Below are 18,657 nucleotides of genomic sequence, written 5' to 3'. Positions count from 1 at the left end.
TACTGTTTGGCAGTAAAAACTTGACAAGCTCATGCAAAAGAGTCCTAGTGACAACAGTAACACAGAAAGAGTCGGTGACAAATATAGTCGGCACACATTATGATATATAACTATGAAAACAATGTACATAGTGCAATTACTCTCATGTCGGTGACAATATACAATGGAGAAGTTCAAACTTTAAGCAATATGATTTGAAACAAACTCTGGCATGTATATGTCTAGTTTTTTGTAACCTCTTTAAGCAATTCAACAACCTTTTTCATTTTTGGCCTCCTTGCTGGTGTGATATCAGTACAGAGTAGAGCAATCTTCAAGGCTGCAAGCATTTCTTTTCTCCAAGCAAACGACACGGTGCTGAGCCTTGAGTCAAGTATCTGCTCAGGGGTTTCTCCTCTTGCCGCTGCGCTTTGAACCCACTTCACCAAATCCATCCCTTCGCCAAATTCCTCATCAACTGGTTGTCGGGTCGTAAGGATCTCAAGCATGATAACTCCGTAGCTATATACATTTCCGGGAGCAGTTACTTGCATTGTATATGCATATTCTGCTAAAACAAATAATAATTTAGAAAATGGCGGAAATTTAAAAGAATCGATGCATAAAGTACTCGTGAAGCAGGGCTAAAAGGTTAACTCAACAGTACCTGGAGGGATATAGCCAAATGAACCTGCAACAGCACTGATACTTGCAGTGCCTCTTGAGGGGTCTAAGAGCTTTGAGATTTCAACCTCGCCAACCAAAGCGTTGAGGCTAGAATCTAAAAGTATGTTACCTGAAGAAATATCTAGGTGTATTACTGCCACATGATGAAGGAATGCTAGTCCTTCAGCCACTCCAGTGGCAATGTGTAGTCTTGTTGGCCAGTCTGGTTTATACTCTGGTTGCTTTAAGGAATCATGTAGATACCGAGCCAATGTCCCATTAGGAAAGTACTGGTGCAATAGAAGAGCAACATCTTCATATATTACGTACCCGATGGGTCTAACTAAATTATCATGAAATAGTCGACTCAGCCTTTCAAGTTCTCTAATCATCTTGTTCTGCTGTTGAATTATTGCCCGATCCACAGATTTTAGTCTCTTTACTGATAAAGTCATGCCCGAAGGCATGTCTGCCTTATAAGCGGTGCTAAAAGTCCCACTGCTAAGCTTGTTTTCATCTTTCATGGTTGCTTTCACAACAGCATCAAAATCAATTGCTTGTTGGAGGTTTTCAACGAAGACTTGTCCTGCTAAAATGGGTTGTGGATTCTTGATTATATCATCGGAAATTCCTGCATTTTTGGCAGCCTTTTCTTGTCTCTCCCTTATCATAAATACCAGAACAACAATACTGACAGATACGAAAACTGCTAGACCTGAACCGATAACAGTTAATACAATCCTGTAAGAAACACTATGATGGTAGCTCTGGAGGTCAGAACCAATTGAGTTGCTACATGGAGAATTTAGTGGCTCGCCGCAAAGCCCCTTGTTCCCAGAAAAGCTTGAATTAGAGCTCTTTTGAAATGGCACAAATGGGGGTATTGGACCACTGAATTGATTGTTAGATAAATTGACTTCTATCAAACTTATCATACCCCTGATCAAAGCGGGTATACTGCCTGACAGTTGGTTATTGGAGACATCCAACGATACCAGCTTGTCTAGTTTTCCTAATTCAGAAGGCAACTGACCACGGAGATGATTAAAACTTAAATTCATTGCTATCTGCAAATTCTTGATATGACTGATCTCCAAAGGAATGTTTCCACTAAGATAATTACTACCAAGTTGCAACTCAAGCAGCTTTGTACAATTCCCTATCTCACGAGGTATCTCCCCTCGTATTGAATTCTGACTCAACAACAAGTACTGCAATCTTGATGAGATGCAGATGTCTTGTGGTATAGTGCCATTGATTCTGTTGCTGCTTAAATCAAGCTTGTTAAGGTTCTTCAACCTAAGAATCGCTGTCGGAATCTCTCCAAACAAACTATTGCCAGAAACAATGAATTCTTGCAGATTGGCAAGCGTACCAAGCTCTGTAGGAATTCGTCCAGTAAGCCCATTTGAAGCTAGATTTAGGAGAGTGAGATTAGCGCACTGAGAAAACTCCGGGACAATCTCTCCAGACAAATTGTTATTATCTGCTTCAAAGTAAGTCAAGCCAGTAATGTTTCCAACTGACTTGGGAATGCTTCCTATCAATAGATTGTTTCCGATCCTAATACTAGAAAGGCCTTTACACTTGCCTATCAATTCCGGAATATCACCAGTCAATCTGTTTTGAGTCAGAACCAATATTTCTAATTTTTCCATTACAAAAATGCTCTTTGGTATAGGCCCTTCAAGCTGGTTTGAGTGAAGATTCAACACAGTAAGTCCCGAAACTGAACCTAATTTCTCTGGAATTAGGCCAACAAATCCATTCTCATATGCCGTAAAAACTCTAAGTTTAGACAAACTTCCCACCCAATCAGGTAAAAAACCAATAAATTTATTGACAGATAACTGCAAATAATGCAACAGTTTTAGCCCTTGAAGCTCATCAGGTATTTCTCCAATAAGCAAATTATTTGAAAGATTCAATGACTTAAGATTCCTAAGCCTACCCAACTCTTTAGGAACTGAACTTCCAAACTTATTAAAAGACAAATCAAGAAACTCAAGCTCATACAAATGTCCAAACTCTAATGGAACTATCCCATGAAAATTATTATACGAAAGGTCCAAAGACTTCAATGCTGTAAGCTGAGAAATCACAGAGACGTTACCTTGTAGCCCTTGATGAGAAAGATCAAGTCTTTCCACTCTTGAACTGTTGAAGCCACATCCAATTCCAGGCCAAGAACAGTAATTGCCTGAGTTCTTGAAATCCCACTGAGCCAAACTCAACTCCTTGCTAATTTCCAGCAATGTGGCCTCATCATCCTGAGAAACCACAACTTGAGACATTGCTAGCAATCCAATCAGTATGAACTTAAAGAAATCCATATGGGCTTTCTTGGTAAAGTATAGTGTCAAGACTAACAGGCTACTAATGAACAAAAAACAAGTACATTTCATTGTTATTTTTAGCAAACTAAAAATGACACATTTCAAGAGTTGTTGAAAATCTTGAACCTAAAGCAAGCACAGAAAAAACCAACCCTTGATATGGGGAAGAAAGTTGAGTAGCCCAAGAATAAGAGCTTTATGGTCAAAACTTACACAATCAGTTACAGACTTAATAATACCATGAAAATATGGAGTTTTGAACAGAAATAAGAGAAAAAGATGACTCCTTTAATATATTGCAGTACATTATAAGTAGACCAAGACTCTAAGTTGATAGTATATGAAGTAATGAAAGAGAAGAAGAGGCAAAAAGAAGTCTAAAGTTATGGTAAAACTGTGGGTTTAACACTTGTAAGACTGGCAGTGTGACTGTTTGTTCACGAGGCTGATATGAGCAGTGTAATTACTATGTTTTTAAACTTTTGACCATAAATTTCTCTTTTATTTACAGTTTTTTCACCACCCCTTTAGACTTTATGTAATTAATATTAAGTAAAACAAATTTACAAATCAGAAAACAAAACTCCAGCTAAATAGTGAGTGCCTGGACCCAGAGACACTTTTTTTTGGTGCAAGATGCAACTCAGTAAAGAAATACTATAATTTGTACAAACAAAAGGAATTATCAGTGAGTTAATGAGAGACATGCATGAGTAGAGTTGCAGGTTTTATGAATGGATATGATTATGGCAACAAAGTGGAGTCATTAGTCAATTATTTCTGCTATTTAAGTGAATCAGTTAAATCATTCTTGGTAAGTGCTGGTGTTTGTATACTTTTGTGTTGATTAGTTGTTCAAAAATAGGTTGTTTATTATGCTGTCCAATTTTTGGGATATTGAATCATGAAAGGAATACCTCAGAATTTTTCCTTATACTTGATAAATCATATAGTGCTAGACGTCATTTGGAGAAAAAATTGTAAAAAAATATTTGAGAAATATTCTAGAAAATATAGGATTAATTTAAATTATAAATTGCAAAAATTAAAAAATATACACAAAATAATTTTCAAAACTTCCGAAAAATAGGTAAGTGGGGCCGTGGGGTAACCCAGGTTGGGGGGCAGGTGATATGATGTATCCATCCAGTGGGATTGTGATTGAGATTGAAATCGGTGATGGTGGTGGTGGCTTTTTAATGAACACAAACATGCATCATGCTCCCTTTATCATGCCTTGTCTCTCTTATTCCAAGCAACCATCCTCCACTTTTCCTTTTTCTCCTCATCTCCATTCTTCACTATTGTTACAGCAACTAAATCTAATATTACGACATAGTATAATTTTTGGCGTAAAATTAACTTCAATTTAACACTATAATAATGTAAAAATTATATCGAATTATTAGAATAATAATAATTTGGCAAAAAAAAATTATTAGAGTGACAATAAATTTGGTATCAAAAATATATTTGATGTAATTTTTACATAAATTTAATGTAATTTATAATTTCTATTATGACCTTGTCTTTATTAATATAAACAAATTTAATATGAGCATATCTTATTTATATTTTATTATATATAAAAAGATTCTTTATTTTTGAAAAAGTAAGAATATTATATCCTTATTTAGATATTTAGCGTTGAAATTAATTTTATAAATGAGTAAATTTGAGATTAAAATAATGTAAAAGTTATATTATTTTAATATTACAGGTTGGAGAGTATGTTATGGCCAGGTTATTTCTTCGTAGTTCCTCTTTTGTTGTCCTTTTCAATGATTTATCATTGTAAGGTTTTAGAAATTAGTAAAACTTGTAATATAAAAAATTAATCACATCTATTATATTTTTCTCACTATATTCATTTTATATCAATAACATGTACTAAGTACGGTCGAGATTAAAATGTTAATTAAAAAAATTAAAATTAAATTATTAAGAATAAATTAAATTAATGGTATTATTTAATGAATTTATATGAATCGAAGTCGTGGAGCTGTGTTTGTTCCGGAAGCTAGTATCGGACTCCCTCCGTCCCAACCATTTATATTCAAATTGTTTGGGCACACAGGACAAGAAGTATAATAAAATAATGTTACTTTTCTTAAGATACCGGATGAGAGAGAAAGAAAAAGTGTAATTTAGTAATAAAAAGTATAAAGTTAGTTAAAGTGGTGGAACCATTCAATATTTAATTAATAAAATGATTGCAGTGGGAGAAAGTAGTGAATATAGTTATATTATAAAAAATTTACTATTTTTGGTAAGTTTGAAATTTATAGAATTGAATGAGACATAAAAAAAGGAAGTGTATAGAAATTAATGGGAAGAAGGAGTATAGCATTGTTTGTCCAAACTTTTAAGGGTGTGTATTCAATTAGGATTTTAATGTATTATATATAATTCATGGATTTTAATGAATTATATCAGATTTTGATTATACTAATCTAGATAAAATATTTTAGAGTTGATGAAAAGTATTTGGTATTTTAACATAATCCTTCAAAATCTCATGAATTATGGTGGGATTTCAAAAACCATAAAATACATTGAAGAATGTCACAAAATCCATCATTTTATAAAGTTCAAAAAAATCCGTTAGCATGTGAATATCATCAGTTTTTAATGGATTTTAAATAATCTCAGTTGAATACCTTCATATTTTTAAGCATAATTTAAAATCCCGATTGGATATCACCAGATTTTGTAGGATAATTTAAAATCTTAGTTAAATACTATAAAATTCTAAAATTATGATACATTTTTTAAAATCCAAGTTGAATATACCTGAATTTTATGAATAAAAAAAAATCTTTAAAATTCTAATTCAATACACCCCTAAAATATCTTCCTAGACTCATAAATTCATTGACCTTGGGCTTTGTATAAAAGCAAATGAAAACCCCAATGATACTGGGAACTGCTAGCTTTCGAATACGAGATATCCATTCTAGGGCGCATTTGCCCAATTGATCCGTCTGAAGGAATAATTAGGTCAAAGGAGGTTGAAGTCCCGACCTGATTGATGATTTTATTTTTGTTATCTTGTATTTTTATTGATTTTATTCTATTTAATTTGATTTTACTATTGTTTTATTCTTTTTTAGTTAACCTTTGTATTTCTTTTTATATATTGCTAATTCAATATATTATACGAATCATAATAAAAGTAATTTTATATATTTTTTAACCTTTTTGAATCATATATATATAGCAGAATATATTATTTGAAAATATATTATTTTAAGCTGTATTGATTTAGTATAATTAGTAGAGTTCTGTTTTTATTATACTTTTTGATTTGTAAGTATCACCTAGGTATTCTTCTTTAATTTATGTATGACTTATAATACTATAATATTATTTTACGCGTTTTTTATTTGTAATTCTTATATTGATTTCAATTCATTCATATTATTTTTCATATGACTCAATAGTGTATTTTAGTGAAATAATAAATTTTTTGAAATCGTATTATAATTATAATTTTTTTATTTATTATAATTAATAACTTTTATTAATAAGTGAAACACACTTTTAAGTGGTAGTTTGGTTGCTGCTCTTTTTGGTTTCATCAATTTGTTAGTTTCATTATAATTTCTTCTTTTACTTCTATATGACTTTTAATATTATATTTATTAGTTTACTCGCCTTTTTTAATTACAATTCTTATATTGATTTCAACTCAGTAATCAAATTTCCCATATGACTCAATAGTATATTTTGATAAAATAAAAAAAATTAAATCGTATAAAAATTATAGTTTTTTTATTATAATCATAACATAAATATCGTACCTATAAGCGAAACCCCTTTTTTAATTGGTCCTAAATTTATATCACTTTATTTTTGTTCAACTCATATTTTTGTTTCACGCCAATCATTCTATTTCTGATACAACTCTATATTATTTTATTTTTAATGAAATATAACTAAATTTTTGAAATTGTATTATGATTATTTCTAATTTTATTTCAGCTTGATAATGCTATTTCTGATATGACTCTATATAACTTTACAGTATTTTTAATAAAATAATAAAATTGTTAAAGTAATATTATTATAATTTTTTATTATAATTCTAACATAAATAATGTATTTATCACATGTATATCATAATTTCTTTTTTACTTTTTTTAAAATAATTGTAAATAAAAATAAAATTAACAATAACTTTAATTCCCGATTTGTTCTTAACTTTATTTCACCTCTGGATTCATATATTTTGTACGTTTCTATATTAATTTTAATAAATTAATATGATTATTAGAATTATATTATAATTGTAATTTTTTTAATAATAAATTATACCTAAATAAATAATATATTTAGATAATAATAATGATGTATAATAAGAAAATGCAAAGACTACCCTACTTTTAGAACTAGATGCATGAAAATATATATTAGCTTGGAATAGTGGTTAAAATACCAACCAACTTATGTGTACTGATATTTTTTTTGAACTATACACATGTTTTTTATACGTAATCATTGCAATTAAAATTTTGATTTGGCTGAATACGAATGTTTAACATGCGTATCATATATTAAAAGAAATATATATAACATGCATACTCGACATGTTTATGCCTAGATATATACGAAATATGCCTTTTTGTGATATATTACTCACATTCGTATTTAGCGGGTATCTTGAACAAGCCTTCCCACAGCTCGATAGTTTATGTTGGGTTTTCTGAGTAAAAATTAAAAAATTTAACATAGCATACTATTATAATTTTTAAAAATAATTTAAATAAATTAATTAAGACAGTGTTTCGCACGGGTTATCAACTAATATAATTAATTAACTAACTTACTCCTGAAATTATGAGAAATAGATTAGGAAATATTTTGAAAAAAAAAATCAAACTATACTACGGGAAAAAGCTAATAGACATCAATTACATAAAAAAATCTAAAATCTAGTGAGAAAAAATCTGTATTTTTCATATCGGTTGTAAAATGATGTGAATAGCAATATAATATATCGTTTCTAATTAAACAACCGATGTATTAGACATACTATGACATCAGTTAATAATTGATGTGAAAAAAAAATAAACAATATTGATTGAAATATGCAATAACATTTGTGTAATAAAAATGATGTATTAAACATAAACCTGACAATATTGGTATACGACACGTGAACACGGTACGAAATGACACGAATAATTAGTGTTTGAGTTCGAAAATTTAGTACACGAACACGAAAAAACACGAATATTATTAGTGTCGGGTTTGAGTTTACGATATAAGTGCACGACACGGAACGAAAGTCCACGGATTAAATAAATAATTAAATTTTAAAAAAATATATAATATATATATAGTAAATACCAGATGTGAATTTTTCCAATTCTAAATAATATATATATAATTATAAATATTAAAATATATTTTATTGTTCCTACTTGAGTGAACACTTTACCATTTAATTATCTATTACATTTTTTAACAATTAATTTTTTTCGCTTACAATCTCTGTACTTTAGTATACTAAAACGGGTAAATACGAATATATTAATTCCGGGTTAGTGTCACCAAATTAATACGCGTATGCAAATTCGGGTCGGGTTTAGATTTAAAATTTGATATAGGAAAACACGAATGTACACATAACGTTTATACACAACACGAACCATTGTCCAGTCTAATTAAACATGTCTAAATTCGAGAAAAAAACTGTGTGAAGGCGCCGCTCGTTCAACAAAAATTAAACGTCAAAATTTGGCGAACATGTCCAAATTTGGGATAAACTAAAGCAACAAAAAATTATGCCCGTTTGATCTAAAAAGTAAAGGAACTAAAGAAAGAAATTATCTCAAAATCCAACTTTTTAAATCTATTATATATATATATATATAATAGAGCAACTAGGGGGTTTATGAGACATTTTATTCATGCTTAAATTACTATTTTGCCCCCACATTATTATATAGTATTGATATTGTAGTTAATGCGCATGTATTAATTGTCTAATTTATGTACATGTATTAATTAGTCATTATTACATATAATCATTACAATTTCATTATTTATATTAACAAATAAGTACTCTACATTAATTTTATATTTATTATTTTGAGGAGATATATCCACTATACCGATTATATTCAAGGAAAACAACGCTTTTAAAGTTAGTGGACCTGAGCACGGAAAATGTAAAATAATTTTTAATGGTAGAAGTAATGGAGATTATTATAAGAACATTGTTCGGCCAAAACTAAACATAAATAGAGTTGGAGTTTTTGTTAATGACAAATTGATTTTGACAATGATTATTAATCGTAGGATGAATAAATTTGTCAATGAATTTAGAACGAATACATATGTGAATCGTTTATAAAATAATATGTGGGGTTTGTTAGACATTTTATTCATGTTGAAATTAATAAATTGCCCCATATTATTATATATCAATGGCATTTTATTTAATGCGTATGTATTAATTGTATTTAGTATTTTTATAGGAATTGAATTGAATTTAACATTTATGTATTAGACTTTATCATATAAACATTACAATTTAATTATTTATATTGAAAGTTTAGTACTTTACATTAATTATATTTATAATTTATCAGATTATAATTTTAACAAAAATCGATAACACAATGTATAGAATTTATCATATTGTGAAGATATATCATGATACTGATTATATTCAAGGAAAAATCGTTGTTAGAGTTAATGCACTCGAGTATGAAAAATGTAAAATATTTTTAATGGTAACAATACTGTAGAAATTATAAGAATATCGTTCGAGTCAAACTAAACATAATAAACATAAACATAGTCAAATTAGAATTTTCGTAAACGCCAAATTTACTATGACAGTGATTGTTAATCGTATGTCAAGGAATTTGTTAATGAATTTAGAATGACATTTTCAGAATACACATGCAAATCAATATGAAGAGTCATCTATAAAATAATCATAATTTGCGTATTCTGAAAAGTAAATTATAAAACAAAAAATACGCATGCGTGTAACAATATGTATACATATAATTTGTTTGTCATCTTTCATATTGAATTATTATATTTAGACTATAAACAAAAATAAACTAATGTCAATTTAATAAATATCGAAATCTTATGTTTAAAAGAACAATTAAATAAAAGGGATTATTAATATTACAAAATATTATCATGTTAAGATATCGATCATATAACTAATTTAGCACTAACTCATTCATGATAAATATGTAGATATATCTTATATTTTGAAAAAATTAATAATAATTATAGAATTTGTCCGTGCCTTGCAGCTAGTTTACGTTAAACCCACAATGTTGTTTGTACATTCATTCACTAAAATATAAAGAAAACAACTCGGGAATATGTGATATACGGTAATACCCCACATTTACATGTCAAATTCATTGTACTCTTGAGAACAATAAAACTCTTCTTTCATCTGTATCGAACTTTTAAAACTATACTGACTTCCTAACTAGGTCCTCTGCAGTCTGCACTGAATTTTTTTTCTCTTTAAAGGTTGTTCTGTTAATAAAAAGCTTCCACTCTTTCAGCAGTCAAACATGCCAGCAGCAAAAGATGGTTTCACGCAGGTTTTGATCCTGGAAGAATTATCTGATCACACCAGATCGCGATGGAGTTTATGATTAATACTCATTGCGGAAGGTGCTGTAAGAGGCAGATCAACTGGAAACATGCGGGAAAGCAGCCTCCTATTAGCTGAAGTTTGAGTCTGTCCGCTTGTGTCAATCGTGACATTTTTATTGGCAGGTGGATTCTGCATGAACAAGATTTCCACAGATAGTTTCATCCATCCTTGCAGATAACTTTCTTTTCTTTGTTGTTTCATAAGCCTGAACACGGAAGTGCAGATGTAGAAAAGACACATAAGAACCCTGTGTTCAACTAAAGGATTGCAATAGAACAGCATGAAGACAAAGTTCTAATAACCTTCTCAACAGAAAAAAAAACAAAAAGAGGAAAGTGAGCTGAGTTTGTAGATCAAGTTTAAAATACATTAGCAATGAAAGGTCTTATAATCGTCTTGAGAGCATTCTACAGAGACGAGCTTATGTTCCAGGATATACTACTTATCAAGGAAATAAACAATCCAATTGCTTAGATTATGTAGTCGGACGCTACAAAACAATTGGCAACACTACTAACAACTACAGTCTACAACTTGTATAGGATGAGAATCAACAACATACATCTTGATTTCTAAAATTGTTTATGGTAAGACACTACTTGAAACCTAGAGAGCAAAAAAAAAATATTTTACAAGAAAAATCTGTATACCTTTTCTTCTTCACTGCTAAGTACCATTTAACGTTCCTTTGCTCGACAAATAGCTTCCCGTATTTCATGGTTATCCATGGTACCTTTAGGCCACAATTCAGCCAGCTGAAAAACACGGGCATAACTTTTAGTACATATGTTGCATGAAGAAGATTCCAACATTTCAAATAAAGAAGCAAGCAAATCAGTTAACTCGTATTTCATTATATGCAAAGCTCATAAGAAAATAATGGGAAAAAATTCAACACTTAAACCAAAATTAACATGAGACCACTGCAACTCCAATTTGAACAACCCTATAAAACTATTTCAAACATTCGATGCATTGTAAAAACAACGAAAAAAAAACTTGAACAACTTACAGTAAATCAGACTAAAATTGTTGACAGTTGAACACATAAACTTTTACAATGTGGTAGAGCCTTCTTATAATTTACAACAGTGCAAACATTTACACACATTGGTAGCATCTAATCAAAGGATAACTAGACTCAAAACAAAAAACAAATTTCTATGTTTTCACGTTTAAGCAAGACCCTATACATAATACATTACATTGAACATATATAACATTGAACATGTAATTCAAGAATCTATATATATTATCATTACTTAAAGGATAACTAAGACTCAAAACAAAAACTTTTTTCAATGTTATATTGCCAAGTAGCCTAAGTGACTTGTTTAAGCAAGAACCAATACATCAATACATAACACTAACACATATAACACTAAACATGTAAATCAAGAATCCATATAAATTATCAAAAAAAAATCCCAAGGGTAACAAAACATTGCAGGAAACATAAGCAGAAGCGTACGATGCCCACAATTAAGAATAATTGGTCGAAACAGAAGTTCATTGCATGCTACGCAGAGCATATGACATTAGATTCCTATTGGATTGCACCTGTATTGGCGTGCTTATTTTATTGCTGATGATATTAACAATTGTTAGATTCATATGATTGCTTTTCATTTTCAAACTATGAGTTAGTATTTTATCAGAAATCAAAGAGGGTGTACAAGGTGCAACATACCTTGAGAGGCACATTTGTACGGGCATTCAGCACAGTGCTAAATTAAGGGTCACCAAGAATCACACAACATTTGCCAACACCATATTTGGTTACAGAATCCCTCAGGGAAGCTTCCTCCTCTGCTGGCCAGTGAATCCTGCCCCTATCCATATCCTTCTAATATCTGAACAAAAAACTAATTCAGCACATATGAAACTGGAACAAGCATGTAATTTCCAATTAGTCATACATTATAATCACACAAGGTCTCTAATATGGTTTTACAAATAGGTAAACTTAAATGTTCTATTCAGAGAAGAAACTCAAAAAAGCTAATGAGCATATAATAACAATCAGCTGAGAGGGAAAGTTATTTTCTTTTTCCTTTTTAATGATTTTATCTTGCATCACCCAGATGACACAGTTTCTTACTATTACGTGATGCACATACAGGATCTTTAAGCTCGGGTGAGAAGCAGTCCCTTGCCTTCTCAAACTCTCAAGTATGTGAAAACAACAATTGAGATCAAAATATTGTATTTATGCAAAATTTTGGTGAATACCAATGATTTTAGAAAACTCATAGACATAGTGAATTACCCTAGTATACGAGTTTCCCTCATTTTATAGGTGATAAGATACATCTTACGGAGAAGAAAATGAAACATCTGACATATATTAGGAAAATAATGATATGGATGCCTACAAGTTGGACAATGAGACTCCTTAACACCATTCATGCACCTATGAACACACCAGAAACAGGAAACATGGCCACAAGCTGCAAAAAGGATAATTTGTTAGACTGTACAAAATGAAAACAAATAACAAAATAATCTAATTAACTGAAATAAAGAAAGAGAGCTAAAACATATGAAATCAAAGATCTAAAGAAGCCCTCCAAACAAAAATAGAGAACGTCGCGAAAGATAAGTAAAGCGGAGTGTGTTTTTTCTAAGACGTAAGTTTTGTCCAATAATTCATTTGGGGAAAGTTGCCGCCCAATAATTTACCTAGTAAACCGATGTATCATTTTTTAATTTTACTTTTTAATTTTAATAATTAAAATATTATTTATTAAATAAAAAACAAATAAAGTGACTTATGTATTTATGTACAATTTATTTTATTAATTTTTATGATATCATATATTATATTTTTCATCCACCAATAAATCAGATTATAATTCTAATATTAACTTAAGATAATATTTTCACTTGAATATTTTTAAATATTAAGATAGCAACTAATGTAACAACGGGTGCTGGTGTTACATGACACTAGTTTTATATGTTTTGTAACACTAACGGAGAGGTGTTATAATAGGTAAAAAAAATTACCTAATATAACGCTCCTTGTAACACTTGCATTACATTAGCCCACTTATGGTGTAGTGAACCATTCAGAAGGTGGGAACCTGATTTTGTATTGTCTAATGATTAACATTTGATTTACCGTACAAAGTTGACGCAGGGATTATTTGCTTGACATACTTTAACGTAAAGTCAAGATGAGGCTGTTGGCTTTAAAAATTAGGTAAAATGAACATTTTTTGACATGTACATATTGAGTGGATAGCCACATACTGCAAAACGACATTATCTTCCTTTTTGAAGGGTTTTATAGTATAATAACTAGGCCTTCTAAAAGGAAGACCAATTAAAAGTCTTGGACCACGGATGGAGATGGTAAAAACAATAATTTGATCCCGAAAATATTTGCACTTACACATATATTCCATGTTTAATGTGACAGACAATTCATCGAATACAGGGCAATATATAATTATTCTAACGGTTCTAAGGGGTATAAAATTGGTAGATAAGAGAGTCGCCTTTTTATATTATCCAATGAATTCTTGCTTCTTAATTCTTGTTCTACATCACTATATTTCACAGTTCATTTGTGAATCAGAATGCAAAGAAAACAGTGCTTAAATCAAAACAAGAAAGAAAACAGAAAAAGATAATTTGTACATGGATAGAATATTTTACCTTAAAAAATAATTTTTTGACAAGAGAAGAGGCTATATCTTCATCAATCCCCTGCCACCATTATATTTTTATTATCAGTATCATGGAAAAAATGCGACCAATTTCTTGTGCCCACAAGTATAACTTAATACTCTGCCAAAACGTGTACCTGAGTGTCATGATATATGTGCCTTTGGCGACTTCAGCTGGAAATATCTGCAAGTCATTAGTCAAGCAACATATATGCATCAAACTACTTTTTAAAAGTAATAGTAACAACAAGACAAATTACAGAAAACCCGATGAACAAAAAATTGATTATCTGATAACTAGAATACAATTGCAAAAGATTCATCATCTCATATGAAGGGGGTGTTTGGTTGATGATTAATGTGCCCAGTTAACATGAATCGGAACCTTAAACCCAATTGATAATATTTGGATTACAAGGAAATGGATCTTGGTGTAAATCAAACCCACCATTCCCCTTGGGTTTTAATTTCATTTCATTAACCCCATTCTCATACTCTCCATTCCCGATTCTCATTTAACTATTATTTCATATAATTATTTATATAAATAACCTTAACAACACAAATTTATATAATTTATAGGTAACAAAATTGTAGGACCTTGAAAAAATGAGAATTTTAGTTGATAGTTGTATCTGTAAATGAAAATTATTATCCTTGTATAATTTTATGAGATGGTAAATAAAATTTTACATACGGTATTTAAATATAATTTAGTTAAAGTGAAGTACATTTATCATTAATTTTAATCAGGTATGTGTATATGTGTTTGTATTAAAATATTAAATCATTATAGACTTACATTTTTTCACTTGTGTCATATTGAACCCAAACTATTTAATAATCATGTAGGAGGAAGGCTTAGGCCGTCAACCAAAGTACATTTTATTTTTTTAGCTTGAATAATAAAGATTTTGAAGCAATTTCACAGAGTGATGAGGTGTGGTCATTCATATTAATCTTAAATTCACTTTTTGTAATAATATATATGTGATTTAAGAGTAATATCTAAACCATCACGCCTCATTACTTTGTGAAAACACTTCAAAATCTTCATTATTCAAGCTAAAAAAACAATTTCTTCATGTACTTTGGTTGACGAACTAAGCCTTACTGCTACATGATTATTAAATTGTTTGGGTTCAATTTTATAAAAGTGAAAACATGTAAGCCCATAATGATTTTATTATTTTAATACAAACACATATACACACATATACCTGATTAAAATTAATGATAATTAAAGTTCACTTTAACTAAATTATATATCTTTACTCTTAAAATATGTAAAAGTTTCATTATCATCTCATAAAATTATTCATTGATGATAATTTTATTCACAAATATAACGATCAACTAAAATTTAACTAAAATTCTCATTTTTTTTCAAAGTCTTACAATTTTGTTGTTATATATATATATATATGACAGCTAGTTGTTCAATTTGTTTTCTATAAATTGTTATCTTTTCATGCTAATATTTATATTCTTTCACTTGAACAACATACATGGAATGATTTATAAATATTTACCTGCAATTTTAAAAAAATTACGAATTTATTTATTATTTGAACAAATCAATTTAAAAAAATTAAGAATAAATCACTTTTACATGTATAAAAGATAACTACATGGACATAAACAATATATATAAGTTTTGGGTAACTTTAACTAATATAAATTACCTCTAAATGTACGAGTGAACGTGAGTTTCTAGAGCACCTTCTTCATTGTTTACTGCATAAAAAAATATATCAAAAATGTATTAACTAAATAATAATATCTGAATTCTTCGGAAAAAAATTATGAATCAAGTTAAAGACCCTAAAAACATGATATGTGATTTTTTTATTGAAATCGACACAATAAATATTTGAAATATAACTAAATTATATATGAATACTTAGAATGAATCTTGATAAATAAATTAAAATCACAATATTATAATTTAGTTAAACTCATACTAATCTTAAAATGTGAAACCAAATGAGTCTTCATATATAATTAGATTTCGATTTTGATTTAATTTTAGCACAAAAATCAAAACAAATACAAAAATGAGGTTCAGTTCAATAAGAAAGAATACATGTACGGACCGATTTTGTTGAATACGTAATATAAATGTGAATAAAATATCTAGTAATTAAATATACCTCTTAAATATTTAATGTGGTCGTCTCTCTGTCTGAGTGGAGCCAATAGCTGGTCACAATCCTCTATAACTGTTTCGTTCGCCAAAAGTGGGTATACAAAACGATGAGGGGTGGTCCTCATCAAAAATTTTGGTGCAGAAGCAAGTGTCTATTCATGATATAACTTGAATATAAAGAATATGGATGCAAATTCCGTAGGTACCTGATACGGGGGTGCGGGGTGGAGAGAGTAAATTTTTATTTGGCGAGATAAGATTTATCACTTGATAAGACCTGGAGAGAAAGCAAGTTTTTCTCCGACGAGAAAAGATTTATCACTTGAATTATTGCGGAGGCACAACTCTTAGCTATTGTAGAAATCTGTCTATATATAAGAGTGTATTCGTATTAAATACCCAAAGAACCTTTTAGAAAGAACCTTCTAGAATTGGGCCTTAATATATGGGTCATATTAAATGGGCCTTCATGAACATCACGTCCTTATTTGGACGTTCAGAGCAAATATGTTCATAAATTTCATATCCTATTTTGCACGTGTTTTTGGCGATGCTAGCTTTTACTATATATGTATGCATATCTAAACTATATTACTAAAATCGAAATATTAATGATGTGGGATGTATGGTACCTATTTTTGGTACTTGGGCCTCTATTCCTAAACATATAAAATTTTGGTCGGTTTGAAACTTATTTTAATAGAACGGTTTATTTTTAAATACTCCTTAGTTCATCTCTACGACCGACCTAATTATATTGGGCTCGTCTATGGATCTATCTATTTCAAAACTACCTACGGGCCTATTTGTTTTATAACATATTTTAGTGGGTCTGTTTATTTTAATAATCAATTAAACTATTTGATATAAACACATCTTTATGACATATTTATCCATACTATATTATTAAAACTGAAATATTAAAAGTTTGGTCTGTACACTATCTATTTTTAAATACTCAATTTTGGTACTCAGGGCTTATTTCTACCTATACATTTGGTCTACTTATTATACGAATCTATATTTATACACTTGGGCCTCTATATTCTAAAAACTGAAACATTAAAATTTTTGGTTGGTACTGTCAAACATTGAGGTACTCTACGGGTCTATTTACTTAAAGCTTATTTTAATAAATCTTTTGAAATACTATTTCGTTTATATTTACAATCTAATATATTGCCAGGCGAGATAAGGTTTTACTTGAGTTTTTTTGGAGGCACGACTCTTATTGTAGAAATACATATATATAAGTGTATTCGTATTGAAAACCCAAAAATCATTTTAAAAAGAACCTTCTAGAATTAAGCCTTAATAAATATAGGACATTATAAAATAGGCCTTCATGTACATCGGGTCCTTATTTGCAAGTGCTTTTGGTGATTCTAGTTTCTCCTGTATATGTACACAAATCTATACTATATTATTAAAATCAAAATATTTAAAGGTTTGGGATGTATGGTACCCATTTTTGATACTCAAGTTTTGATACTTAGCCTAACTATACATATTTATACACTAAGGCTTCCATATTCTTAAAATCGAAACATAAAATGATTGGTCGAACATGTGGGTCTATTTATTTTTAAACTTATTTTTGTAGACCCATGTATTTCAAAATATTACTTAGGGCCTGTTTGGCCACTCCCGATTAAGTAACTTATTGGCTTATAAGCCATAAGTACTTATCGACGAGTGTTTGTCGACCCAACTTATAAGTTGAATTTACAACTTATAAGCTGATAAGTTAAATATTAGCAACGACGTACTTTTTCTCAACTTATTTTTGATTTTTTGTTTTTTTATTAATTTTTGTTTTAAAATTTATGTTTTTACATGTCTTTCTAATTTAAAATTTACGAATTAAGATAATTATATTTGAAATTTATTTATTTTAGCTCAGTTAAGTAAAAAAATATTCTGACATTTAACCAAACACTTATTTAACTTATAAGTATTTATCTACTTATCCCTTATAAGTCCCTTATTCATTTTAAGTCATAAGTTACTTATTTAAAGATTTCCCAAACGGGCACTTAGTTCATCTCTACAACCTAATTATATTGGGCTCGTCAACTTGTTTATTTAAAACTAATTACGGGTCTATTTGAGATTTCTTAAATAATGTAACTTATAACTTAAAGTTGAAAAGTGTTGTATAAGTGATGTGACCATATTAACTTATAAGTTATCTAGGTGTTTGGATAA

The 18,657-nt window shown here is 29.5% G+C and overlaps 2 protein-coding genes across 3 annotated transcripts; both read right to left on the bottom strand.

Annotated features, from left to right (window-relative positions):
* Window positions 1-75: 75 nt before the first annotated feature.
* LOC141689541 (uncharacterized) lies at window positions 76-3,412 on the bottom strand. Its single transcript, XM_074493879.1, has 2 exons — window positions 647-3,412; window positions 76-547 (listed from the first exon to the last, which is right to left on the bottom strand). Exons 1-2 carry the CDS (start codon window positions 3,048-3,050, stop codon window positions 222-224), a joined length of 2,730 nt encoding a protein of 909 aa, XP_074349980.1. The 5' UTR covers window positions 3,051-3,412; the 3' UTR covers window positions 76-221.
* Window positions 3,413-10,241: 6,829 nt separating this feature from the next.
* LOC141693122 (uncharacterized) lies at window positions 10,242-16,788 on the bottom strand. 2 transcript variants are annotated; one of them, XM_074498126.1, is made up of 9 exons: window positions 16,656-16,788; window positions 16,454-16,522; window positions 15,986-16,037; window positions 14,438-14,484; window positions 14,290-14,340; window positions 13,002-13,076; window positions 12,317-12,479; window positions 11,277-11,381; window positions 10,242-10,831 (listed from the first exon to the last, which is right to left on the bottom strand). In XM_074498126.1, exons 7-9 carry the CDS (start codon window positions 12,340-12,342, stop codon window positions 10,597-10,599), a joined length of 366 nt encoding a protein of 121 aa, XP_074354227.1. In that variant the 5' UTR covers window positions 12,343-12,479; window positions 13,002-13,076; window positions 14,290-14,340; window positions 14,438-14,484; window positions 15,986-16,037; window positions 16,454-16,522; window positions 16,656-16,788; the 3' UTR covers window positions 10,242-10,596. The 2 variants fall into 2 exon arrangements, 1 of the variants encoding a protein (XP_074354227.1); XR_012563020.1 differs by lacking the exons at window positions 12,317-12,479; window positions 13,002-13,076 and having other exon boundaries at window positions 16,454-16,788.
* Between the last annotated feature and the right edge of the window lie 1,869 nt (window positions 16,789-18,657).

The sequence above is a fragment of the Apium graveolens genome, chromosome 10 (genome assembly GCF_009905375.1).
Source record: "Apium graveolens cultivar Ventura chromosome 10, ASM990537v1, whole genome shotgun sequence".
In the NCBI taxonomy this organism is placed as follows: Eukaryota; Viridiplantae; Streptophyta; class Magnoliopsida; order Apiales; family Apiaceae; genus Apium; species Apium graveolens.
Note: the sequence above shows the minus strand (reverse complement) of the source record. Positions and strands in the feature narration are given on the sequence as shown.